This window comes from Cavia porcellus, unplaced genomic scaffold (genome assembly GCF_034190915.1).
Source record: "Cavia porcellus strain 051 isolate PalLab524CR breed Dunkin Hartley unplaced genomic scaffold, mCavPor4.1 scaffold_12, whole genome shotgun sequence".
In the NCBI taxonomy this organism is placed as follows: domain Eukaryota; kingdom Metazoa; phylum Chordata; class Mammalia; order Rodentia; family Caviidae; genus Cavia; species Cavia porcellus.
Window position 1 is genome coordinate 57,531,708 of NW_026947495.1, and position 27,573 is coordinate 57,559,280.

General features: G+C 40.5%; 1 protein-coding gene across 4 annotated transcripts in view; it reads right to left on the reverse strand.

Moving 5' to 3' along the window:
• The window catches only part of Lrp2 (LDL receptor related protein 2), a 183,614-nt gene that overhangs the window by 107,085 nt on the left and 48,956 nt on the right, over positions 1 to 27,573 (reverse strand). For all 4 annotated transcript variants that reach the window (XM_063259225.1, XM_063259224.1, XM_063259223.1 and 1 more), the window contains exons 5-17: positions 24,006 to 24,116; positions 23,576 to 23,689; positions 22,602 to 22,718; positions 20,930 to 21,079; positions 19,416 to 19,535; positions 14,168 to 14,296; positions 12,140 to 12,309; positions 10,923 to 11,146; positions 9,592 to 9,798; positions 6,686 to 6,888; positions 4,821 to 4,961; positions 2,650 to 2,853; positions 294 to 486 (exon numbers count right to left, since the gene is read on the reverse strand). In XM_063259225.1, coding sequence (XP_063115295.1) covers positions 294 to 486; positions 2,650 to 2,853; positions 4,821 to 4,961; positions 6,686 to 6,888; positions 9,592 to 9,798; positions 10,923 to 11,146; positions 12,140 to 12,309; positions 14,168 to 14,296; positions 19,416 to 19,535; positions 20,930 to 21,079; positions 22,602 to 22,718; positions 23,576 to 23,689; positions 24,006 to 24,116 — 2,083 coding nt within the window. The remainder of the gene's footprint in view (positions 1 to 293; positions 487 to 2,649; positions 2,854 to 4,820; positions 4,962 to 6,685; positions 6,889 to 9,591; positions 9,799 to 10,922; positions 11,147 to 12,139; positions 12,310 to 14,167; positions 14,297 to 19,415; positions 19,536 to 20,929; positions 21,080 to 22,601; positions 22,719 to 23,575; positions 23,690 to 24,005; positions 24,117 to 27,573) is intronic.

Below are 27,573 nucleotides of genomic sequence, written 5' to 3' on the forward strand. Positions count from 1 at the left end.
TAATTCTGCTGCATTGGGGTTCCTTCCCTACCAAATCTGTGTCACATTGTTTGCTACTACAAAAACAAAACACACTTTATGGGCGGCTGGAAAAGCTGAGACTTAGAAGAAAGGTATTTAAAGGAGATAAAGTGATTCCATAAGCCTATGCAAGAAAGGTAAAATTTAAGGTGATTTCAGTTTTACAGTAAAACCTGATACATGTTAAATTCACCAACTCCCTATGGTATCACTTTTCGATGGCTGTACAAGATTCACAGTTTCAAGCTCCCAAGAAACAAGAACCCACTTACCCAGCAATGGGATGAACCACAATTGCGCGAGGATTATTTAAATTCTGCACTATTGCACGTCTGGATTTATCAGCAAGCTTCATGACACTGACACTCTTCAAAGAACCATCTGTCCAGTAAAGATTCTTTGAAATCCAGTCAAAAGTCAAACTTTCTACATTTTCCACCCTGTTGGCAGTGAGAATTTCTCTTCCTAAAAGTTAAAATATGGACATGACTTAAACTAAGCATATTATGTAAGGCATATATTTTTCTCCTGCTGCATATTTAAATTTTCTATCAGAATTAGAACATGTGGAATTCTTAAAAAGAAAAAAAAAACCTGTAAAATGCTGAACATGAGATAAACCTAGAGTCCATCCATTTCCCCAAAGTTTGGATCTCAAAGAACAGATATGATACTGATAAGCAGAACCAGGAGCCCTGTGGTCCGGATTTACTCCCTTATTAGACTTTCCAGAAAAAATTCCTCGTCTCAGAACATCTCGAGGAGAGATACCTGAGCACACCTTCTTCCACCCCCAGGCAGCTCCGCTAAGCTGACACTGCCAGGTACAACCAGGAGTGCCTGGAAGTATCACGGCCCAACCCTCTCACCAGTCTTTCAACAGCCGTTCACAGCCACAAAGTTGCCAAGTTTGGAAAAGGCCAGCAAAGATGCCAGGAGAAAATCAAAATAGAATCCAGGAGAAATAGGACCACTGTTCTCTCTGCGAAATGCTTATGCCCGTCTTCCTCTGTTCTTCTCTTTATCTTACTAAAGAAACTCTCAATTCAAATAAGCAATCACATCTTTCTTCTGCAGTAGCAAAAAACAAAACAAATCAAAAACCTAGTCCCTTTTTTTTTCAGACAATTGTAAAAAGAAACTCCTCTTTGTGCAACACTGTTAGACATTCAGGTAACATGATGCTGCTAATAATAATAGCTTGTATTAATTGAGCTCTTACTATGAGTGAAGAAATAGAACAAGTACTTTACATGGATTTGCTCGTTGTCTATTGTGAGTGCTACACAGATGAGAGAAGTGAAGCATCAAGAAAGAGTGCAGACACTGTCCTCAAGGCCATTCATGAGGTAGTGAGGCCCCGGGCAAAAATGAAAGTATAGTGGGGCTTGATGGGGGCATGGGAGGGTGGCTTGTGAACACAGGTTTCCAGGCATAAGGCAAGAGCATGTATGCATGGCAAGGTGGAAGCATGGGGTGGTTTCCCAAAGGAAGCTTGGAAGTCAGAGGGAGAGTGAATGAGACTCCACATGTTCAGGGTCATGGCAGGAAGTAAAGAGGAAACAACAGGTTCACAGAGAGGGAGATGGTCACAGGACCACAGGCTGCAGGAGGCAGGCAGGCAGGGTGAGGTGCGCTGCCCCTAGGCCGCAGTGGTCAAAATGACAAGAAATAGCAGGGTGAGCAAAATTCAACATCTAATTAAAAATATGAACCAGCTACGAGAGAGGTAAGCGAGGAGCACTGCAGAGCAGGTCTGGACAGGGGTGTGCAGGATCCAGAGCGACAGAATTTTCCAGTGATTATAGCTAACTAGGTATTTAATACCACAGGCAAGATTCTAGGGGCTTTACGTAGAAGTCTAAACTTCTGTCAACAACCTAGTGATCTATGTAGTACCTGTATTATTATTTGTATTTTACAGTTTAGGAAACAAAGCCATAAAGAAATTAAGTTACTTCCGCAAGTGTACACAGCTACATAATGTGGAAAGCCAGAATCCAAAACCAGGAAGTCCAACTCCCAACCTGGCCCTCTTAGTGGATATGTGATATTGTTATACTCGCACATATATATTTTTTTCCAAATTTCAAGTTTAAACTTATCAGCGGGTATAAGAGATCATGCCATCATCCAGTAAAGGACCCAGCAGCAGTAACTGACCATAATTTATCTATTTTTGATAATTAAGATTTTAACAGAATTTCAATCAACGGAAAACAGCAAATCCATATTCATATACAATTCATTTATTTCTTAGAAATTGTTTTTATCCCAAGCCCCACCACTGGCATGTAAGCAGCCCAGCATCCATTAAGGGAGGTGGTCATCTCTTTAGTTGACCGAACAGAAAGATCAGCTTTTAGTCAATTAACCTAGGAAAGACTTTCAAGTACTTTACTTTTTTGTGTGTTATTATTTGTTACTGTTAAAATACACACTCATTTATAAGATTTTTTTAAAAATAAAGGAATGCTTAGGGTTTATTTTCTCAATCCAAAAGTATTTATTCAGCTTAGTAAAGAGCCACTTAAATAAATAGTGTTACACTAACAGAATTACTAGTAGAATTCTAGAAAACAGGAAAAATGTGCACACGTGCTCTCATACACACACACATTTTCTCACCTGTGCCATCAATCTTTTGCTTGTAAATTATGTCTTGTGAAGTATCTGAAAAAAAGATGGCATTTTCATGGGCATCAAAATCAATCCCTAGGTAAAAAGAAGTACTCCGCGTCACCGGAAGTATGACATCCTCTTGTGTAGAGTGGGTGAATGGGATCCCTCGCACAGCCAGTTCAGATGAAAAGAGCAAGAAGCTCTTGAGCACTGTGGAAAGAGGGACACAGCACAGTCAGCCATAGCATTGTTCCTAACTTCTCCCCAAATTCCCGGGAAATCACTAACATGTTCATAAGATACACTTCTTAGTTGTGAAAGAAAATTCTGAAATAAGAATAAGAAACTTGTGAAAACATAATTGGAAATAACTGGAAGAGAAAAGATAAGCAACAAAGATAACACCACGATTAGAATTTACTTCCTGAGAAAGTTACCCCTACATGTCATTTATATAAATGGGGTCCATATGGCTCAAATTTTTAAAATAGAGTTAACTGAACTCCTCCACCACATTCTCAAGTTGGAATAACTTTTGCACAGAAATCTATGCCCAAGAAATATACACCGAGCCGAACGTGGTGGCTCACACCTGTAATCCCAACACTTGGGAGACTGAGGCAGGAAGATCGTTGCAAGTTCGAGACCAACCAGGCCTACACAGTGAGCTCAAGGCCAGCCTTAACTGCATAGTGAGACCCTGCCTCAAAAGGCAAAAAAAAAAAAAAGAAATCTATACCAACCTTTGTATAGAAATCAACATGAGAAAGAAAGAAGGACTAACAGAAACCAGGTAAATAATTCACAAAGCAATAAACTAGGGAAAGAAGAGAGGAGTAGATTGAAGGACTGATGTTTAAGAGCAAAGACAGAAGTGCACACTGTAAACCCAGCTACTAGGGAGTTCAAGGCAGGAGGATCCAAGCTTTAGAGAAGCCTGGGTAACTTAGTGACGCCTTTTCTCAAAATAAAAAGACTTTAAAAGGGGGCAAAAGATGTACTGGAAGAAATAAACAAAGAAAACAAGGAAACCATGACAGGATTTCAGGAATCAGAAAGATAGTGATGGAGTTATAGCTAAGACAAAGGTAAAAACTGCAGAAAGGATTTTAAAGACTAGATAGTCTACTCTCCATAAATTACGTATAAACACAGTTTTTTAAAAATGGGTGGTTTTTATTTTGGGGGGGTTGGGTTTTTTGGTACCAAAGATCAAACTCACAACCTGACACTTGCCAGGCTGCAGGTGCTTATGCTGCTGAGCTAAATGTTCAACCCAAGAAGGGTGATTTTTATCTGAATCTAGGATTACCCACAAAGTTAACAAATTCGTCTGAGTGAGAATAAAGCACTCTACATAAAAAGCAAGAAGTAACACCATCCAGAGAACAAGAATTTGTCAAAGGGATAAAAAGAAAGCTGCAGAAGAGAAAATGAGAGAAACAAATATCACAGAGTGGATATCATTGTGAGTTGAGGCCCAGGCAAGCATGTGCCAGTGACCAAAAGGAAACTTCGAGGGAAGAATAAAACCAGGTCACAGGGGAAAGACATAAACAAGAAAGTTTGAAGTGAAAAGTAAAAAACTGTGAGAAACTGAGCCACCGCAATACTCAGGAGCTTATTTTGGAATATCACAACAAAACCAGGCAGGATTAAGATCCTTATCATCACTTGGGGAAAAAAAAAAAGATATCATCACTTGGCCCTAAGAGATGCAAGTGGTGATCTAGGAATAAAAGCAATGGCCCGCTTCCCTCCTGTTTAGAGTTAAGGCTCATGTCTAAAGTGGAAATGGTAGGGCCAGCTGTTAAATATTTAGCTAGCACGCACAGGCCCTGAGTTGAATCCACATCATCAATAAACGAATGAATGAACATGGAAATGAATGCATAGTATTAAAAATACTCAAAGTTCAATCACATTAAGTTTGAAGACCATAGTTAAAAGGAGAGGAAGTAGAAAATTTCACAGGACAGAGTTTTACCTCCAACCCAGCTCTGTGTAGAGAGGAAAGTGGTGCCTACCAAGGAAGATGCCCGTGGGCTACAGAAAGTGTTTTCCGTGGTGAAGACATCGGAGCTGGCCCAGGGCAGAACAGCAGCTGCGGGGTAGAGGCCTGCACATGTGTGCCCTGTGCTGCCTCCCAGAAAGACAGCCCAGGAGGGATTTCTCACCTCTACAGTGGTGCTCGTCCGCATCCAGCTCGAAGCCAAATGAGCACTTGCAGCGGTAACCCAGACCACCGTTATCTGTCCTGTGGCTGAGGACACAGACCTGCTCACAGCCGCCATTGTGATCTCCACACGGGTTGCTAACTGGAAGGGAACAGGGTTAAGTCACAAGATGCATCATACCCTGACCCAAGACATCTGAAGTCACTGGGCCCACAAGTGACAGAGTAATGGGTTTACAACTCCTTGAAACCATAACTCCCAGGGACCACGGTCAGCATCTCTCTGTCTCTGTGTCTGTGTCTGTGTGCCTGTCTATCTCTCTGTTTCTCTGTCCCTGTCTGTCTCTATCTCTCCGTCCCTGTCTGTCTCTCTGTCTCACTATCCCTGTCTATCAATCTGTCTCTTTGTCTGTCTGTCCCTCTCTCTCTCTCCTACACCACCACACTCACCTCCCTGATTGAACAGGCGCTTATGCCACTGAGCTAAATCCCCAGCCCCGTTCCCTTGCACCTTAGGCAGAAAGGGAGGCAGGGGGGGAGAATAAGACTCTCACAACTAGGTAACCATGAGGTTCTTTTTCCACATTTACTGTTAGCTTATAGATTAGACATACCCCCCAAATTTAAAAAAAAAAAAGCCTTTAATACTATCTTTACCATTAATAAGGCACAGAAAGTGACTATCAGTCACTAGCTGTTCATTTTGTAAGGAAGTCATCACACAATCAATAAACACAAGCAGTATTACTTTCTCAATTTTACAGAAAGCTTCAAAAAGTTAAACAACTTGCTCAACACTATGCAGTGGTTACACTGCTAACATAGGATTCAAAGACAGATTTGACTGTAAAATCTTGTATGTCTGCTACACAAACTGGTTTATGCTTCCAAAGCCACCCTCAAGGTACTGAGTCAGACAGTTCACTGCACCCTGCACACAGGCTGCCCCAGGTAAACTTTTTAGTCTATCTTTAGATCTTTGGCTTCCTCTTCCAAATATTTTTTTTTCCTTCTCAAGAGGATTGATTTGGGGAAATAATCAGAGCCAGGTATCATTCTGAGCCAAACAATTTGCAATGATCAACGGGCCACAGCAGATATGAAATGAGTAGCTTGTATATTAAGTCTGTAAACTATTTTAAACAGAGAGTCTCAAAATGGTTTCAGGTAAGTAAATATTCTCACAGGATTGTGACACTAAAGGTTATCTACCGTATCAATTCTAACTATTATTAAATCAAACTAATTTTGTCTTTTTCTATACTAAAAAGCCTTACAACTTACGAGAATTTTAGAACAAATATGTCTTTCTCTAAATTATAGTTTGTCCATATTAATCTTTCTAACAACATAATCTGGTATATTACTGTATTTTTTTCTTTCATCCACAAGCAAATACAAATACAAAAAAGAACCATATATAGTCCATACACACATGTCAAGGCCCAATTAAAAACCCTAACAAACCAAGCTTATTGTAAAGTAATGGAAGTCTTTGAACCAAAATATTTTTCTTTAATGACCAGCCAGAGACACCAGATTCAGTTTGGCCCATGATAGATCTAATGCAAACCAAACAGCTGGTATCATACAAAGCAGAGAAGGAAAAAATGAGCACTTAGGTATGTGGTTTTCCTCCCCTGGGCCTCAGTTGGTTTGCTGCTAGACAGGAGCTGGCACATTGCAGGGGTCACTCAACATGTAGCTCTTTCTAGATTTGGCATTTTAACTCTAAAATACATCAATTTTCTGAAATGCTTGTGATCTGAAGCCAATTTCCGAGGTTTAAGACTCTAGATAACCCCTCCCATATTTGAGCTACCTCATCATTTACTGCCATGGCTTCCTACCAAGTACAGTGCTCACCATTGGGCTGCCTGAGGGCATGGTACACAGTCACCCCATAGGGTCTCAGGGTAGACTGGTAGTAGGTCTGGGGGTGGGTGTCCTCAAACTTGTTGGCCTTCATCACAGCCATCTTTGTCCAATCAGTATAGAACACGTTTTCCTCGAACAAGCTGATTCCAAAAGGATGAGGAATGAGAGAGCCTCCGTGAAGTACTGTCTTCCTGTTGCAAAAGAGATGCGTAGTCCATGTAATTTTTTGTTTTTGCTTTTACGTTTATAGAAGATGTAGTTAGCTCATTTAAATACCTAAAAAGCTAGATAAACCTTGTTCTGAAACAGAATACATAGAAAAGGTACACATTAAGATGGATGTAAAGACCCATCTACCCTTATTAGCCCAATTACCCTCATCAGGATGTCCTATGTATTTTTCCTTAGCAGAGCCCAGGAACATAGAAATTCCAGGGCTAGTCAACCCTCTAGCTCATTCTAGATTTTGAAGGGAAAAGTTCTGTTTTCTCACTTGCCCTTCATTCCTTTAAGGTTGTCTCTTCTATCAAAGGATAATACGTAAACAGGCATTTGGAATTCCATAGGTGGATGAGTGTAATAAGGACCAGAAGCCTGAAGAAGATGCCCCCACAATTCTTTCTGACTGCACCTCTGACCACTTCTCAGCAAGCAGGAGTAGGACAGGGAGGTTAGAGTTAAACCAGCAAACGCCCACAGACAGCAACGCAGCACTATCAATCAAATGCATCTTCTTGGTGCAATGTCAGTGGACCATACTTCTAATGGAAGCACAGTGCCCAGAGCTGCTTAATCATGGGATGAAAATGGCGCTGGGGATGTGGCTCAGGGGTAGAGCTTTCTGACTTGTATGCACAAGACCCTGGGTTTCATCTCTAGCACCACGAAAAAAAGAAAGGAAGGAAGGAAGGAAGGAAGAAAGAAAGAAAGAGAGGGAGGAAGGGAGGGATGAAGGAAGGAAGGAAGGAAGGAAGGAAGGAAGGAAGGAAGGAAGGAAGAAAGAAAGAAAGAAAGAAAGAAAGAAAGAAAGAAAGAAAGAAAGAAAGAGAAAGAAGAAAGAAAGAAAAGAAAGAAAGAGGAAGGAAGGAAAAGAAACAGAAGCAAAATATACTGAGCAAAGCGAAGTGTTTAACAGTGCCTGCTATGATTACACATATATAAACAATGATTTTGCTGGACACACCAACAGAGTAAGGTAGACAGTTGTTCCTGAGGGAAGACTCTTCTTTCCTTTCGCATAACAGAAAAACCTCAAAGAAAAATCTTGGCAGCCAGTGAAAACCAGGAAGCACAAGAGGCTTGTGAAAAAGGGAACTGAAGATATAAAAGCTGGGAAACACAAAAGAGGAAAAAACAAGAAACCTCAGGTGATAAGTGAGTGCAGAGTTTGAAACTCTCAACAATGACAAGAGAGAGAACTGTTTTTCATTTGGCAAATTCCAGAACTCTGCAGGCCACCTCCTGGCAAAGCAGGAGGCAAAGGCTGCACTTCATACCTCTCTATGCTCCTTTGCAGTGAGCAAACTAGTCAACTCTTTCCCAGGCTCCACTGGTTTTTATCTTTTTTTTATGTTTTGCTTTAACCTTAGCATAAAAATATTGAGATTGTATAATACTGAAACCCAGCATCAAAAAAGAAAACAATTAGGCAGGTTCTCCATAATGATTATATTAGGTTGACTAATACTTTCTCATTAAATTAGTTTATGTTCTCAATAATATAGCAACCAGCTTTAGTGACAGGAAGTCATAGTATTACACCCGGTCACTTCTTTTAACCAGGCAGAAATTGTTCTATGAATATATAATCCAGTGACAAACTGATATCATCATTATAAAACAGAGATACATAGAATACAAATCTACAATAATACATCCATTGAGAAAACAATAAAATCAAGACTTCTGGAAAAATTAAATTGGCCAGCCCACTTGCTGAATGAACAAAGAGTAATTTTTCCTGGTCAAAATTTGAAGAACATATTTTCACGATTTTGAAAATACCAAAAGGAGAGGACTGAAAAGTCACTGACAACTCATTTAGAGGGTATTCAGATTCAAAAGATTAAGGAAAAGGTTAAAGATGCTAAAAATTCGAATACTGCTAACTTAAGCATCTCTGAAAATATAAAGAATTCCTTCTGAGATGAGATGGAATTCAGTGGTAGAGCACATGGCTAGTATGCGTAGGACCCTGGATTCAAACAGCATGAAAGAGACAGAAGAAGATAAGACAGAGAAAACAAAGGAAGCAAGCAAAGAAGGAAGGGAGGGAAAAAGAATAAAAGATTCCTCCTTGAAATCTAAATATATCAGAACAGGGGAAAAATGCAATTAATTCCTTTGGGATAATTTTTATTTGTTTGTTTTGCTTTTTGAGACAGGGCTCGCCATTGTAGTTCAGGCTGGACTTAAAATCCCTATGTAGCATAAGCTGGCCTCAAACTCGAAATGATCCTCCTGCCTCAGCCTCCCAAGTGCGGGGATTATAGGTGCCCATGGGATAATTTTAAATAAATAATTAAAATGTTTATTAATGGAAGGAAATTTAGAAAACTAAAAGGTAAAGTGGTCTTAGGAAACAAAGCACAAGGGACCCAGAAAAATGAATGGATCAAGGGTGCATGAAAATAACACACTTCAACCAAACAAGGGGTTAGGCAGGGGAAATTAAAGGACTAATACTGTAAGTAATGTTTAATGCCATTATGGAACACAAAAAAGTAATGAAGTGCAGAGCCGGTCACTTCAAGCAATGCCAATGCCAAGGTCACGTAAGCTGTATTGTAAACCAACAAAGTGGTGCTTTGATCCTGATCCTTTGGGATGTGTCTCGCCACTTTACGTACATTACTTTCCTCCAAGCTTAAAGCCATAAAAATAATGTTTCTTACCTCTGAATTCCATCATATGTCACAGTTTCAATGCAATCAAATCGGGAGTCGACCCAGTAGACACGCTTGGCCATCAAATCCAGAGTGACTCCAGCAGGCCATCCCAGCTTCGTCTTGACCAGGTCCTTCCGGTTGCTGCCATCCATGAAAGCCCTTTCCAACTTAGGTTCCCCAGAAAGGCTCCTCCAGTCTGAGAAAAATAAGTAACTACAAGAGAAAAAAGCAAAACGTCAAAGAGTTTGTGGTTTCACACGTTTACCTGGAAAAATGATATTTTTGGGATAGTGTGTTTGGATCAATGGAATTTCCCACTGACTACAAAACTATAGGGTATAAAATAATGGAAACAAAAAGTGTTTAACCAAGGGCAATAGGGGGATGGCACCTAATCATAGCACTCAGACAGACTGATGCAAGAAGACTAAAGCGATGGCCAGTCTGGACAACTTAGCAAGACTGTCTGACAGTAAAATTTTCTCAGAAGAGATACAGCTGAGTGCTAGTGTATTTGGTCAGCACTCATGAGGCCCTGGGTTTAATTCCTATACCATCCAAAAAGGGGTCGAGGTAAAAATAAAAAGTAAAATAAAATAAATCAGGAGTCGTCAACAACAGCAAATACAACATGCACTTACATACCAGCCTAAAATGTGTATTCTCCTTAACTTTCTCCTCTGTTCCTTTACTCTCTTACACCCAAATCACGAGAAATATTATTTTAAATGAGCTATTAAGATATCTCCCTCTTCAACCCTCTAATCTAACACATAATCCAGAAAGTACTTTTCTCCTTTTCAAAAAGCACTGACTTAATGAAGTAGAAATGAATAATCACAAACATGTTGATTAAAGGGTCTTAAGGCCCAACTGTGAAACTGTAGGAGAAAACTGTCTCCCAAAACTCTCAAATGTGAAGACCAGGAAATCTTGCTCCTAAATTTGAAAAAAGGAAGCAAGATGCTCTTACTGAACAGCTTAGAATAAGGTATAGCACTGATATCTCAACTAATTCATGTTAGCACGAGCACCTTAATAAAGGTGAGACATAGTAACAATTTATTTTGTAATATTTTAGGAGATTTAATGACATAGCAAATACTATGAAAACTTCAACCTCCTAAAATATCAGGTGGTACACCAATAGGTCCTCAAATGGGGTTATATTTAGTAAATTCCTAGAAATAAAGACATAAAATAAACTGGGTTTCTACCATGAAGAGGCTAACAGAAATCAGAAGTAACTGTCAATTAATCCATTGGCTATTCAATATTTTAGAAAGAGAGATAAAATTCTAAAAATGCAGGAAATGGTATGTTCTCGCATCACTTACCCAATGGTTGGATCCACAGCAATCCCTCTAGGGTGCCCCAAGTTCTCAGCTATGAGGGTAATCCGGTGGCTTCCATCCAAGTTCATCATATCTATGCGTTTGATCCTGGTCTCTACGATGTAAAGTTTATTGTTAACCCAGTCCACAGCCATATTCTCTGGTGCCTCAATGGAAACATTGAGAATTTCTTGGATCCTTAAACTATTAAGGTCAACTGAAAAAACCTGAAAGAAAAAATCAAGATCCTTATTAAGCATGACTGAAGGCGTTGTATACTATATTCTGTATTTCTATTTTGTAGAAATTAGTCATTTGGACCTTAAAAACAAATTCACTGGAGGCTTACTATTTAGATCACAAGGTTATTGGATGAAAATATATTTCTTTCAAAGCATAAATGAGACAAATATAAGATTTAATTTGTTTTCTTTCTTTTTTTTTTCCTGTATTCCTCATTCTTGGTGGTTACCAAAATTCTAACTAAAGGCAGGATTTATTTTGAGTCTTAGTTCTCAGCACTGCTAGTCATCAAATCAGCACAGCACTAATCCAAATTCTCAGTCTTTTGAAATTTTATGCATATTCTCATGTAAGTAAATTAGAATATTTTATTAATGGTATAAAGAATATAAAAGGAATAAATAAAATTCTGTAACTCTTTAGGAGTCTCTAAAATTTGTGTTTTAAAAATCTCCATTGTATTACTCAAAGTTGAAACTAAATCCATCACACGTTTCAAATAAGACAGTGTAATAAAATTTTGGCTCTTAAACAAAATACTGTCAATATTTGTTACTCAACCCTCAATTACAGTTCCATTTAGAAGATGCAGGTAAAAATCTGATTTTTATCATCCAGGAAAGCAGAGTGCATTTTACATTTTAAATGATCAAGTTTCAAAAATTACTAACAAATATCTAACCAGTTTTGAAAGAATGTCTACTATTTCTTTTAATTAGGCTTTTGGACTCCCTTTCGAATAAAATTAAAAGTTGCTCAAGGCTAATCCATATAATAGACTGCTTTGTTTAACAGGTCACATGTAATAGTATAGCATGGAAAAGGTGCTGATTAACATAAACTATCTCAAGGGCCTTTTTTGTAAGAAAACAAAGAAACTTTCCCTTCTAGTCCCCTAAAAATGAAAACCTATCAACACTTTTTGTGCCGGAGGGTCTATTCAGCGTCCAAGCCACACTCCTGAAATTTCTATTTACCTTATTTTCCATGAAGCTTGTCCAAAACACTTTGTGCTCCTGATAGTGAAAATCCACACCCAAGGCCAGTCCACGATTTTGAGAATGTACTAGAATCTGGAAGCTCCTTCCATGAATATCACCAATTACCAAATCCCGACCATTGGAGAAGATAACAGAGGCTTCATTAACTGTGAAAAAGGAAAGCATTATCACTCCTTCAAGCGAGCAAAGTGGTGAAATAACTTCCAACACATTTTCTGCAAACTCTTTTGTGTTATCATATTTGCTTCTAAAATAAACTTGAGAGAGATAGCTAACAGTCATTCTACCCATCTTACAGATAAGCAAACTAAGGAACAAAAATACTTAATGCAGTATCCAAAAACCACAGTAATTTAGGAACAGAATATGGCAAGAATTCAAGCGTCCTGACTGCTGGTCCAGTGCCCTTCCAACGACAATGAAGAGAATATCAAAGGTATTTCCAAGAACCCTTGACGACATGGGCATCTTACCTCCATGTGCAACTTTAGATTGTGTTAAACACAAAACATGTTTTAAAAATTACTTACAAAAAACAGCAATAGTAGACCCAAACCTGCTCTGTCTATATACTTGTAAATATGCAAAAAGACATAGGAATAAGGTTATTTGTTACAGTCTTATTTGCAAGAGTTAAAGATAAAAAATGATTTAACAGTTCATTAATAGGAAACTAGTAAGTTATGTGCATGCAAAAGTGGAATATCATGCCACTATAAAAAAAACTTTACGGGCCAATGTGGAATGCTTTCAAAACAGTAGCAACATGCAGAATTGTCTATGCAGTTTACTAGCATATTTTTAAAAATAAGGCTACATATATAACTGTGCATTCTTATTTATGCATTTAAAATCTCTAGAATTGAAATAAGCAGATACTAAGACAGGCAGGTGACACATGCCTGAAATCCCAGCACTCTCAGAAGCTGAGGCAGGAAGATCACAAGTTCAAGCCCAGCTTGGGCAACTTAGCAACTTACTGAGACAAGTCTCAAAAACCATAAAAAGGACTTGGGCTGTCACTGCGTGCAAAGGCTCTGGGGTTTAATCCCCAGTACCACAAAAAAAGAAAAGAAAGGAAGAAAGGGATGGAGGGAAACAGCAGTTACCCAAGAGAAAAAGAAGTGGAAACTTGATGGAGGAGAGCAGAGATGAAGAGAAATATTTTGCTCTAGATTGTTTTTAAAAATCTAATTTTTTAAAAAGTATAATTACCTATTCAAATAAACTTTATTAAAAACTAGCCCTACTTACAAGCCAGTATACAACAAATCAAGTATTTCTATGCAAAAACAGCTAGAAAACAGACCATCCAAGGATCACATGAGCAGTACAGTTTCAGAAGGCATCAAAGACACTTAATCAAGTGTGAAATACCAGCAAAAGCAGTTAGTGATGTGGTGTGGCCGAGTGGTAGACCCCTGCCTAGAATGCACAAAGGCCTGGGTTCCTCCCCCAGCACCACAGAAACAGAGTAAGAAGGGAGTGGAGGGGAGGAAAGGAGTTAAAAATCAAGACCAGATGTCCACAGTGACAAAACACCTTGGAATACTACAGTACTACCAGATTGACTCCCGAAATGAAGGTGTTCACACAAATTTTAATCTAAATTTCACTCATCTGTTTTGAAATGCCCCTAAATTTTACATAAACAATATCAAAATGATATCCATAGGTAGTTGTCACCCACATCTGTAGTAAGTAAATTAATGAAAAGTGAAATGTCCACATCAGTCAAAGGTAGGCCTAAGACCTCACTATTCACTGTGGTGACATAATAGCACAGGCAATAAAAAAAAACCAATGGAAAATATTAATAATGGTCATCATTAAGGTACAAATAGGTCCTCAATAAAGTACAAGTGACACTGCCCTATTGTTCCAGATGGCAGGAGCCACCCCTGATCTGTGACAAAAGCTTGCCACCAGCATAAAGGCTCAGATCCCACCATCAGCTGGGGAAGGAACAGAGACCCTGACTGTTCGGAGACAGAATGGACTCACAGGAGGTATTCGCTCTGCAGTGCCGCTCACGCTCCAACACGTATCCTTCTTCACAGCCACAGCGGTGATGCCCCATGCGGTTTTCACACTTCTGGTCACAGATGCCCCATATCTGGCAATCATCAAAAGCTGCCACACAAGAAAGGCACATTCGCGATTATAATCATGGACACCTCTGGAGAACCTCAGACTAAAATCCTGAACCAGAAATCATGCCCTTGTCCAGAAGAGCGCCCTCTGGAGACAGGTACAAGCTGCAGCAGACAATGAAAAAGGATATTCAATTGGATCTGCATCCAGGGAAAGGTCCGAAGCACTAAAATCAGTTATTTTTATCTACATGAAGGATAACTTTGTAGAAACAGCACAGCCTGCGTGCATTCATGGCCCTGTGGCATTGTATTTCATTGATTACCATTAGTCTACAATACCTATATATGAATTTTGGTATAAATACTTCACTTTAAAACTGTGCTTTCCAAATGGAAGCCACTGAGTACTGGTTACCAATTGAAGAGTGAAGATATAGAATTATTTGCATGTCTGCAGAAAGTTCTATCAGGCAAACTCTCTCAGAATAAAAGCAGACACTCCTCATACCCAGCCCTCACAAAGCCACAGTCTGGGGCTACAGTGGTATATCTGGAAAGCTCTGTGTATCTCTCTTTATTTTGTATCAAAAAGTCATGATCAGAACATGAAAATTTTTTTCTTTCTATTCTTTTTGCCCTCTGGCTTTACAAAATTCTCAAAATTATCATTTTTGAAACTACTACACCCTCAAGACTAGAATTGTCCAGATTTTTAGAACCTGGTTTTATTTGCAGCAAAGGTTGGAGTTGAGTATTGTGTCCCATCACACTTTCCAGGTGGCAAACCATCCCATGATTCCAAATAAAAAAGCGTACGCAGGCTCTGGGATCAAGCCAAGGGTTCATTTTCTTCTAGGCCCAATGTGACAGTTCAAACCAGCACATCCTTCTTTGCCAAGAACTATGACTAACCAAGGTGAGGACAGGAAACCAATCCAATCTGGACACCAGGTAAAAGGCCATGTGAGTGTGACAGGCCCCCATGGATGAATCTCCTCCACCTGGGGATTTACCTCAGTAGGAATGAAAGTTCAGGACATTCATTTACCCCAACCTCCCACAATGTCACAAGCTCATCTTTTGTTGTTTTTGTTTTGTTTATTTTAAGATAGGGTCTCACTGTTTAGCGAAGGCTGGCTTTGAGTTCTCTATGTAGCCCAGGCTGGCCTCACATTTGTGGCAATCCTCTGGACTCAGCCTCCTGGGTGCTAGGATTATATGCAATCGCCATCACACTCAGCACACAACCTCATTTTGAATGCAAAGCCCATAGGACTATAGTATGTCTAAGGGTCTGGAGTTCCCCTGGGGACCAGAGTTGCAATGTCAACAGAAGAAAACAAAAGTGAAGTTATAATCAGGAATCTTGGGCACAAATGTCCTTCCTATCACCACAAGCTTCACAGATTTCAACGACTGTATTAAATCACTGTCACTTTTAACAGCTGAGATTGTGTCCTTTAGTTCTTCATTTAGTGTCCATCATCAATCAAAGCAAAAATAAGAAAATGAAAGAAGAATTGAGGATTTTCATGAGAACAGAAAAGACTATGCAAACTATGTAAAACACTGAGCCGCCACCTCACCATCTCCCACACCCCACAGCTCATTAGCTTTATCTGTTTTTCCTTCCCTTTTATTCTTTGCCCCCGCCTACCAACAAATACTGCTTTGAAAATCATTCAAAAATCCCTTTTGAGCATAGACCCCTTTTGGACACCCTGGATCCATCTGCTGTGTGAAACCCCACCATGGTGAGTGACCTCCCTGCCCTAACTCTGAGCCACGATGTCATTCTGTCAACAAACAGCATGTCCCGTCAATCACAAACAATGAGGCTGGTAAGCTGCTCCAGCACAGCACCGAGCTTCAGCGGCCAGGTCAGGCCCACCAGCAGCACATGAATGGCGTAAAGACGCCACGTTCCGTGTCAGGATTATTCAATTCTGCTCTCGGTTACTGCGGAGGCACTCACTGGAGGCCGCACTGAGATGACCAGTGCTGCACGGCTTCCCAACACCTGGAGCCCAGCAGAAGGCTACGGCCCTCCTGACACAGTCGCTGAACTGAAACGCTTAACAAGCAAACCGAAACAGCTCCCCTCAAAGTTCAGCTTAGCTTCAGCAAGCGTTCACAGAATGCTACGTATTTAAAGACTTCTCTTCTTTGAAAGAAATATGGAGTATATGAATGCTTCAAAACTCGGGGACAAATCATGCATCCTTGAAAAAAGAGGGAAGGTCCCAGGAAAGGTGTTCACAGGTGGCAGGAAGCCTCGCACTCTGGAGGCCCTCAAATATGGCTTTCTGAGCTTATCTACAATTGAGGCTGTCTCTAGTGAAGCCGCAGAAAGGCAGCGGGCAGATGGGAGGAGGTCTGCAGAACTCAAAACTAGCAAACCGCACTGGGTCACACTACTTCCAATGTGCCATGAATGGACTCGGATCAGTAAACCATGAAATTTAGTAATATTGCAGCTTTCTATATCACTCATGAGAAGCTCACATGTAAATGTTATACATGGAATGATGTAGCTATGTCAGCTTTTCATTTCTTAAGAGGTTGTATACAAAGTGGCCAAAAGAATTCCCGCATACTTGGAATCCAAGCCAAGGCTCATCAGACTCACATACTGAAAAGGAGGAAAATGTGTGAGCTGACCTCCACAGTGGAGAAAAAAGACTGAGAACAGCTGTGGGCATCACAAGCCCCAAGTAAGAATTCTGCAGAAAGCAGTCACTTTACTGCAAAGACTTCCTGGCCTATCAAGTGTCCACTGTGAAGCAGCTCAGCCCAAGCTCCTCTTGTTATATGCTGGGAAAGGAAAAAGAAGCGCTGATGTAATTCTGAGAATGTGGTGTTTCTACTGGAATTCCGCTGCCATTCAGAGAGCAGGACTGTGCCTAAAGCACCAAAGGGCAGGAAAGCAATAGGCAGCTGGGGGACCATAAAGGGCACAAAGGAGCCTGACATGTGCCAAAAACAAAGGGGTGGCCTCATCCCCCTAGACAGCACCACTCCAAGGAAGAGGGTGCTGCCCACAGAGAAACGCCAGGATACAAGGGCACAGCTGCCCAGTCCAAAGCCGCTCCCACACAAGGTTTGGAATCCTAGTCAACAATAATGATAGTAATAATAATACACAACAGAAAATCTTTTCTGAGATCAATTGCAGATCGTATATGTTTCCTTTGCAAAATTATCTGAAATGATTAAGAACTGAGGACTTCTGGGCCAGGTGTGGGGCCATATGCCTATAATCCCAACATACTGGGTGGAAGAGACAGGAGGATTGGAAATTTGAGCCCAGCCTGGTTAACTTAGCAACTTAATGAGATCCTGCCTCAAAATCAAAAAGTTAAAAAGGCTACGAAGTAGCTCAGTGTATGAAGGACCTGGGTTCAAACCCCCAAATCAAAAAAAAAAAAAAAGATCAAGTCTCCAGGACCTCTCAGGCTGACCAAAAAGAACAACTTGATCATAACACATCTAGCCAAACACAGTTACTTAAGAGGAGCATTTAGACCACGGACAAAGCTGGAGATGTGGTCTTCCCTAAAATTACCTACTTTAAGCACCACAAGGACAACTGCAATTGTAACTACTTCATCAAACAAGAAAAATCCAGTTTTTCCTGGCATATGATCGTGTACAAACCCCACTATGATAGATGTCAGCAACACTTAGGGACAGACTTTCTCAAGAATCTCAAGTTAAATTTGTAAACCAGAGTTTATTTCTGGTATCAAAAGGTTTTCCTGGTTGTGAGTAGTTATTAATACAGCAACTGGAAATATAACCGCATAACTTCATTAGGTTTCTGCAAATTCAGTTTTGTTGTCTGTGGGTGTTTTTTGGTAGTTCTGTGGATTGAATCTCTATCTTCACAGGGAACTATATCTCTAGTCCTTCTATATCTTTTATCTTGAGACAAAGTCTCACCAAGTCACCCAGGCCAGGACTTAAGCCTGTAACCCTGCTGTCTCAGTCTCCCAGAGTACTCAGATAATAGGCATGTGCGAGCAGGCCTGACAAATTCAATACTGCTCATCAAATTAAATTTTTACAATGTTATTTCTGAAGAAATACTTTCATAAAACTTTTTTATGCATGTCATGTTTGGATTGTCCAGAAAGCCTTGAGGAATCTCAAATTCCTAAAGACTACTGAAGAATATAAATCTCAGGAAAATTCTGAGTTGTCTATGTTTTAGAGATCCAAACTGAATTTCACTAAATAGTTCCAACTGCTTCTCAAATTCTTATCCCTTCACGAAGAAAAAGGTTTTTTGAACTTTCATGATATCATTGTTAATATTTGTAGTTCATGTATCAAAAATCAGAAAGATGCAAATAGAAATCAAAGTATTTAAAAGTCACTGCTCAAACCCTAAGAAACTGAACACTGATGACACTGTCCCTGCTGAATTCTCCCAACAGAAGGCTTCATTCTAATCACAATGCAATACAAAGCTGGCATCAGAACCAAAAGACCTCCACTGGGAGAAATCTCTTTTATAATTCAGATAGAAATGAGGTTGGGAAATGTTTGGTGTCTGTCAAGGGCGGTCACTAGCTGAAAACATTATGAGAAATTATTTGCTATCTTGAATGTGATTTCCAAGCAGACGTGAGAAACACTGGACTTCTCACTCAGCACAGCATGAGCACTGGCCATCAATGTAGTCGCCAAGGAGCAACCTGGCGGTGCACTGTGCTGTCACGTGACAAGACTGTACTTCCTGGATCCTGGAGACTTGTTCTTGTCCATTTGTTTGTTTCTTTTGCTTTATGAAATAGTGCTTCAATATGTAGCCCAGGGTAGTCTCAAACTCACAATCCTCTGGCCTCAGTATCCCCAAAACAGGGATCACAGGTGTCCAGGGCACATTTGTGTGTCTTGGAAAAAAGGCCAAACAGAGACAAGTGCTTGATGGGCTTGAGAGACTATCTAGTTACCAATCACATGGAGGGCAGCATTGCAGATTCCAATAGCCAGCAGAGCTGTACCGACCCTGCTTCCAAAGACTTTTAAAAAAAACAAAACATAAAAAGACCACCTGTATTATCAGGTAGTGACCAGTTCCAGCTGGTGGAGACAGTGGAACCCATCAGTGCACTGTGATGAACGACTGGAAGCTCCCACCTGCCACTTACCAACACAGGTGCGGCTGTCATTCTGGTTGATGACATAACCTGGAGGACAAAAACACGATCCTCCATAGGGCGTCTTATGGCACTGGAACTCACAGTTTAAAACAGAGCACAAACTAGTACCTAAACAGAGCGGAGGGAAAGGTGTTAATTAACACTGATCTCTGGACAAGACTAATCTACCTAATAACCTCTCTTCCCATGAGTAAAAGCTCAGTAAGCACATAGTAGAGGCATAGAAAAATCTGTTGCCATCAAACTTGACTGCAGTATTATGCAGTAAAAGTATAGCCCATATTTTTTAAAGTTATTATCTACTGATACATGTCTTGCACATAAGTCATCAGAAATGCTGCTTATGCAAAAATAATTATAATTCCATCTCAGTGAAATAAAGAAATGCCATGAAGCCTCAGCATATTTAAATATTACAAGATTTATCAGGGGGAAAAGTAGTTCTTGGGGTTACAGTTACACAGTACTTTTAGGCCACTGCTGGTTGAATTAGTGTACAAGTGAAGAGACTGGGGTCATAAATTGTATTCCTCTCCAGGACAATCAGCTCTCCACAGAGTTGATGGGCTGATTGCAGGGAAATATTGTGGAATATTCTCGACACAATGAAAAAAAATACATAACTCCAGGCAGTTTTCTCATAAATGAATGTGACTACATAAGACATCAAGCAATACTGTGTGACCAACTCAAGTTTATCCTAGAAAACTAACTTACAGTAATTCAGGAACTGAAAGTCTTTTAATTCTTTACATCTTTTAGTTTCATTTTGGTAGATTTGCCCCTGCCTAGTTCCTCTGGCTAAAATTCAAGAACTACACTGAAAAAAGCGATGAGACATCCTTCTTCATTTGCTACTGATTTTTTTGTTTTTTTTTTTTTTTTTTTTTTTTTTTTTGGTACCTCAAGAGGAGGTTTATGTTTTCCATAACGAAACCTCTAGAGGTACAGCTCAGTGGTAGTATGTTTGCCTACCGGGCAGGAAACCCTGGATTCGATTCCGAACAACACAGAAAAGCAGTAACAATAATTAAAATCCTCTGAACACCTTCAGAGTCATTAAAATTGTTATTAAAACAGACCTCCCTGTTGGTGGGGAAGCCACATATTTTTAAGCTCCTCCCATCAGAGAAAAATTCTACTTCTTCCATTCTTTCTGATCTTGGCAAGGTGACAGCTGTGATCAGCAAGGAATGAGCAACCATGACATAAACCACTGCTTAAAAGTGTTTCAGCACTAAGGTCCAGCACCATAATACAGGCCTGGATTAGCCGAAGCTCTTATAGCAACATCCTGACATGCCAATGGCCTGGTAAAGGCCAGGAGAGCCACCCAGCCCGCCTACAGAACTGTGAGAAATAATAAATACTTGTCAGTTAAGCCACAAGGTCTCGGAGTATCTGTTGTGCAAATGCCAACTGATATGCTCTGTATTTGAGAATCTGTTATAGAAACACAAACACTTTTATCTGAAAGCTACTGAGATAAACTCCATACTCACCACAATGACTTTCATTACTGGTACTGTTCTCATCTGCTCCTCTTGGACAGTCTGGGACCCCATCACAAACTTGATAAATGGAGATGCACTGTCCAGAGTTCGGGCAAGGCCACTCTCTTGGGTAACATGAATGATGACGCTGGTTGCTCTCTGCGGAGGGAAAAAAGCGTAAGTAGAGTCAGCTCCATGGCGAAGATATAGGCTAGGCAGACAATGGAAATCCACAAAACGACCTACAATTTAAAACAGACTAGTAGTTTCTAACTCTACCACTAGCTTTTATTGAGGAGCAACAAAATAGAATGAAGTTGTTCTCTCTCCAGAGGAGGAAGCCCTTAGCCAAACTATAAGAAACAAATACAGGCCTAAATCAGCAACAAACCAGATTCATGGAACCCTAATAGAAGATGCAGTTATTTTATCACAAGTTTAGAATGAAGAGCATCAAAGTACCTCCAAGATTCCTGAGGTTAGGTTTTCTTTGTTTTTTTAATTTAGTGAAATGTTTAGTGAAAAAAAAAGTCATAACTCAAATAGAGAAATACTACTTCCCTGGAACACCAGACTATAAGTAATGAATGTTTTTAGAACAAGCATCATCCTAAATAATATGTGAGATGCCAAAGGTGGTGTGGGTGTTGGTAACTTCACACTGTTGGAAATAGCACCAATGAAGCAGCAGGGTGAAACTCAAATATCATTAGCGATCTCCTTCTCAAATGATTTTCCCACACTCCCCGTTCTAGGGATTGAACCCAGGTCCACACTGAGCTACGTCTAACTGTGGTTTTTAGTTTGAGATAGTCTGGCTAAATTGCTGCATGGCCCAGGCTGGACTTGAACTTGCAATCCTATCTCAGTCTCCCTGAGTGACAAGATTACATGTGTATACCACCACACCCAGATTTGCTCTCAAATCATCTTTAAATATCTCCCCAGGTAGAACAGCCCCTACCAGCCCAGAGCATCATCCCACATGTTCCAAATACGGCCTCTCCTTCACCAGTGAACATCAGCAACTCCTTTGCAAATCAGAATTTGAAAAAAAAAAAAAAAAGAAAAAGCCTAAAGAACAAGCTGAACTTTTATCTCAGTTCAAAATTATTGTAAAAGAGTATAAAGTCTAAAATTGAAATGTAAATTAAAAGACAAATAGTAGTAAACAGAGAGATAGAACTTTAGAAAAACAGGAGAAAACCAAGAGATGAAGCAGGAGGAAGGAGGAAGGGGATGAAAAAGAGTTAAGATGCAGAATGCACGTGGGCCAAATCCCCATGGGTAATGTAATTATTATGTACTGCAAACATGTACTAATAAAAAATAAATAAAATACAATTTTTAAAAAGATGATAAGGTCCAAGGTAAATCACATTTTACCTTATTTTTCTCTCTTTCTCCAGCCTATGACTTTCATTCACACAGGTACAAGTGACAATCTTCAAAGGAGAAAGCCAGAGTGGTGCAAAGAAGAGGGAGAGAAGATCTATCTAATTTGCCGTTAGGGTGGGAAGGAGGAGATTATAACTGATGCAATATTTGAATTCGATCTTCTTAAGGAAAAGCTAGTAGAGTCATCTCCTAACCCACACATTAAACCCCTTACAACTCCATAAACCCCCACTAATACCGAGGAAAGCAGGAGAAACTTGTTGAAACTGTTCCCCCCCCTTACCACATCCGTCTTCATCTCCAAAATCTGGACAGTCGTCCTGTCCATCACAAACCCAGTTCTGATGAATGCACTGGCCACCAGGGCAAGTGAACTGGTTCCCACTGCAGGTCTCATATTCTGCAAGAAAGAAGCAGCTGTACTCCACAGACAGAAAAAGTCAAGTCTCACCTTGCTGCCTAAACTGAGTTCCTGGAGCCTGAAATCTCCCTACTAATTTAATCCCTTAAGTATCCTGAAGAAACAAAAAACAGTTGGGGAGGGGATGACAGCAGCTTTGGGTGGAGGAAATGAACTCAGATGCCAAGTGTATCCAAAACAAACTAATGCCAACTAATTAAGATGCAGGAGACATACAAATGACCAACACCCTCCTATTTTGCCACAAGCACTGTAATCGAATGAGGCACCCATTCCATGAGGTCACATTGTTTTTAATACAATCCCTGAAATAAGCTCGGGTATCATAAAAGAAATCAGGCAGAGTTCATAGAAAATGTGATACTGGAAATATTCAACAACCCCAAGAGGCGTGGGTGCCAACCAGTCAAAATAGGTGAAAAGAAAATGATTCATTCCATGCTGGGCATCAGAGCTTTCCTGACCCTCCAATTGTAATGTAAAGAAGAAGGCAGCACTGTTGCCAGTAGGAAATCCCTTTCCCTTTCAGTCTTGTCTCTCATCTCACTATGAGAATCATCAGAGCCATTCCTGCAGTAGGGGTAATTTCAGAGTTCTGTGATACAATACAGAACCCAAGAAAGAATGCAAACTGGCCATCAGCAACACTTCAGTTCTACATAGACCCTTGCAAAATAAAGGAGCCTGGATCCTAAAATACGGCCACATCCCCAACCGGATCTTTTGAGCTCCATCTCCATCAAATATAGTGACTCTTTTCCCTGAAAAAAGTAGAGGGAAAACAAAACAACCAAGTATTCCCAACCACGTAACCCAGTAGAAGGAAATCACCGTACTGCAATTATGTTCATCACTGCCGTCGTTACAATCTTGGTCATGGTCACAGAGATAGCCTCGAGGGACACATTCTCCAGTGCCACACTGAAATTCATCGTGCATGCATGTCTCAGCTAGAACACAAAATTAGGAAGCAAAAAAAGAGAATTAAGTCTATGATAGCCACTTCTCTCAAGTTTAAGAAGCAACTCTGATTAGACCACAGTGTGCCAGTGAATATATTAGCAATCAGCTCTCTAGGAGCAAAAGGCTCCTAATTTGCAGCATCCACCAATGTCTGTGGTATAAATACTCCAATTGGTAATTGACTTCAAACTATCAACGTGAATTCACTGAACACTCACTTGGGGAGAGATGCATAGAATGTGCTCTCTCACATCAGTATCAACTGGCTTCACACATCACTGCTCCCCCGCACACAGAACTTACTGCAGTTGACTTCATCAGAGGAGTCCCTGCAATCCATTTTTGAATCACACTTCTGGCTTGTGTTGTAGCAGGCTCCATTGGCACAAGTAAGCTGCTCACATACTGGATAATCTATTTATTTAAAAATAGAAAAAAAACAGAATGAGAATAGCAAACAAACTTTAAGACTTTCCAGTCTGGCGTGGTTGTACATGCTGTATTCCCAGCATATGTGAGGCTAAAGCAGAAGGATTCATGATTTCAAAGCTAATCTGGGCTATATAGTGAGTTCAAAGCCATCCCGAATCACATAGCAAGACCCCTTCTCAAAAAAACCTACAAATATTAATTAACTAATCAAATATTTTAAGTGCATGCTTTTTATGGTCTTTGAATGCCCTCCTTCCCATGAATATAATAACTTCCTTGGTCTATTTTTCTCATTAAAGATTGTTTTCTTAATAAGTTTCTGATTATCTTCAAATTTCTTTTTAAGCAAGGAAAAGCTATGCCTTAGTTAAAACTTCAAAGGACAAATAACACGCTACACGCTGATGCTAATCCTGCATTTAAGAACCCAATTTATGATTTTATGCATATTTTAAGATTGTTCTTTGGACAGTTCCACAGTCTTTCAAGCAGAAACTGCACAAAATTCTGTGCTAAAACTACATTAAACCTGTTCCATGTTAACAAATCAAAACTTTAAAAACTATTAGGCTCCAAATGATCTTTTCCATTTCTGTACAGTAAGGGAGGGATAGGCCTAAATCTTTCCATCTCCAGGCAGAAGGACTCTTGTGAATGAACTGTCTTTAAGTCTTGACCTTCTGGAGTCACACACAATCAATCGATCCTCTGCTCAACAGAAACACCCACACTGAGCCAAGGGGACTCCTGCTAAAGACCTAGAAGATGCACAGAAAGTGCAGGTCCATATAGGGCATGCGACAGATGCCATCTGAGTGCCCTTCACGCAACTGAGGGAAGAGAAAAGAATACTTGTGGGCTAACTAATACTGCTGTGCCTTGTCACCTGAGGCCCAGGAGCCTGCAGAATCTGCCAACCTCTCAGTTTCAAGGAGAACGCTGTCCATCCATATCCTGTCCAAAGACCTCAACCGAGACTAAAGCACCCAAGTGCAGCATCTTGTTACTCTCTGTCCTGTGATACAAGTGCCAGCACACTGCTCTGAAGGAAAGACAAAAGAGGGAAGAGGACGGAAGGGGCCAAAGAACAATGAAGGAGACCAAAAACAGACTGTCCTCTCTGAGGGCGTCCACTTCTAAGTTCAAGTGAAACTTTAGAATGATTAAGTAAAGAAGATCAAACAGCAGAAAAAGGAAGGCTTTTTTTTAGTAGCTGATTAAAAGTTTAATTTTTTTCTGAGATTTTATTTTTTCACAGTCTAAAGTGAGCTAGTGCTCACTTTTCATCACTGATACGATACCCTGCACCAAAGCACCTTCAAAGGGTCCCACAACTCTGTTTACTAATTCTGGGTGCAAAAGGCCAGGTGAGGCCAGCATGTGCTTCCTCCCCCCACACCCCTCTATGTGCCAGGGAGCTCCTGGAGTCAGCCTGTTATCTCACCTTCTAAGAACAGCAGCAAGCAAGAGGGGGGGGGGGACTTAGAAAACCCCAGCTCTTTGCAACAGATAAGGTACCTGTCAGGAGGGCAATTTATTTGGGCTTGGACTGTGGGTACCTCACTTAAGGTGATTATTGGAGATATGAGGGATTGGGGATAAACGTGCCAGGCAGGGGCTCTTGATTTCTCTACCCTGCTTTTTGAGAGCTAGTGCCACAAAACCGAAAGAACTAAGACAGGGTCCCCTCACAGGACTGCACGTTTGCTGGCGCTGCTCATTCCAACAGCAACCCGGCCAGCTTGATGCCGTCAGGGCGAGTACCATGAGGCCAGAGGTCAGAGGTTTGACACTCGGAATGAGGCGCAAACAGCTTTCTTGTCTCCATTCCGCTGATAATGAATCTCTCAGTCAACAGGAGGAGCAGAAGCCCCCGACCCCTGCACACCTCTACTCTTCCCTGTGCACAGATAACCTAAGGTGCACATGCCTGGCGGGGATTATACAGAGCTCTTTGGCTTCAGTGACTACCGAGACATTTGGAAATCTGCTTCCAAATGGTTTTCCCTTCTTGGGGACCCTTGCAGAAAGGGTAGGTCCCAAGTGTTCACCCTGAGCAAAGAGTTAGGAACAGATTCTACTTCCTTTGCTAAAGATGTTCATTCATTCAGGAAGCAAAAAGTCAAGGTCCTTTGAGCCTCTCATTGAGAGACAGCCTAAAACACTTCTTTTTTTTAAGTTTTGCTTAGCAACCTTAAATTTAACTTCTCCCACTATGGAACAAATCCATCCAGTGACTGAAATGTCCTGCAGCACTCCCAGTGTAGACAAAGCACAATAAGACAGAAAATGATATACAAAAGGCCAAGGAAACTCTACCTTTGGAATTGTGTTTTAACAGAAAGCTTGTCAAATACCTGCTAAGCAAGTTCCAGATCTTCGAAGTCTACCTGACAAAAAATGTGAGATTCCAGATCTTCGAAGTCTATCTGACACAAAACGTGAGAACACTCTTCCTCTGACCAAACAAGTTCTTATTTCCCCCCAAATTGAGCGCTGCCCCAAAATACACATCCGAGATTGGTACTTGAAGATTTTCTAAAATGCTTTCTGTCAATCATTTGGCTTACAGAAAGAAATTTTCATGAAGCTGGGCATGACTGTGCATACCTGTAACCCCAGCACTTTAGGAGGCTGAGGCAGAAGGATGGCAACTACCAGCCCTGCTAGGACAATTTAATGAGATCCTGCCACAAAATAACAAATAAAGAAGGGCTGGGGATGTAGTTCAGTGTGAAGGCCTTGAGTTGAGTCACCAGCACTAAAAAGGTTTCATACTCTAGTTCTTCTTATATAATCAATAAGGACGATGTAGGGAAATGTTGTAAGGCTCTTGTAACCTCCTACAATGGAAATCATTTAAACCAGGATACAAATACAAGGCGCTATCCTTCATTACCTTGTCAAGAAGGCTTCAAATATGTTTTGTTCTCACAATCTGGCACAATGGTCAAAAAGAATATGGAGTTTGGGCTGAGAATTTAGGTCAGTGGCATAAGTGCCTGCCTGGCAAGTGCGAGATCGTGAGTTTGATCCTGGTTTTTAAAAAAAATAGTAGAAGATAAGGGTGCTTTCAAAGACCAACAAGAGACCCTGTCTCAATTAAGGCAAAAAGAAGAAGAGGAAGAGGAGAAGAGGGGGAAGAGGAGGAAGAGGAGGAGAAGGAGGAGAACGAAAAGCAGGAAGAGGAAACATGTCTGGAGATCGCTCCAATGACTCAGGATCTGCAGCCTCTCCTCCCCACACAAAAATTATCATTCAAAACTGCAAAAGTGATAAAGACTTTAGCTCTAACATCAAAAAATAAAAGTCTCACAGAAGCTTTAACACAGAAGTCAATGAGAAACAAAATTTTTAGATTGTGCGTTAAATGCTCCAAAGAACGGTGCCAAGAGACTGCCTTTCGCAGGTGAACAAGGATTTTATAACACCTATGTTA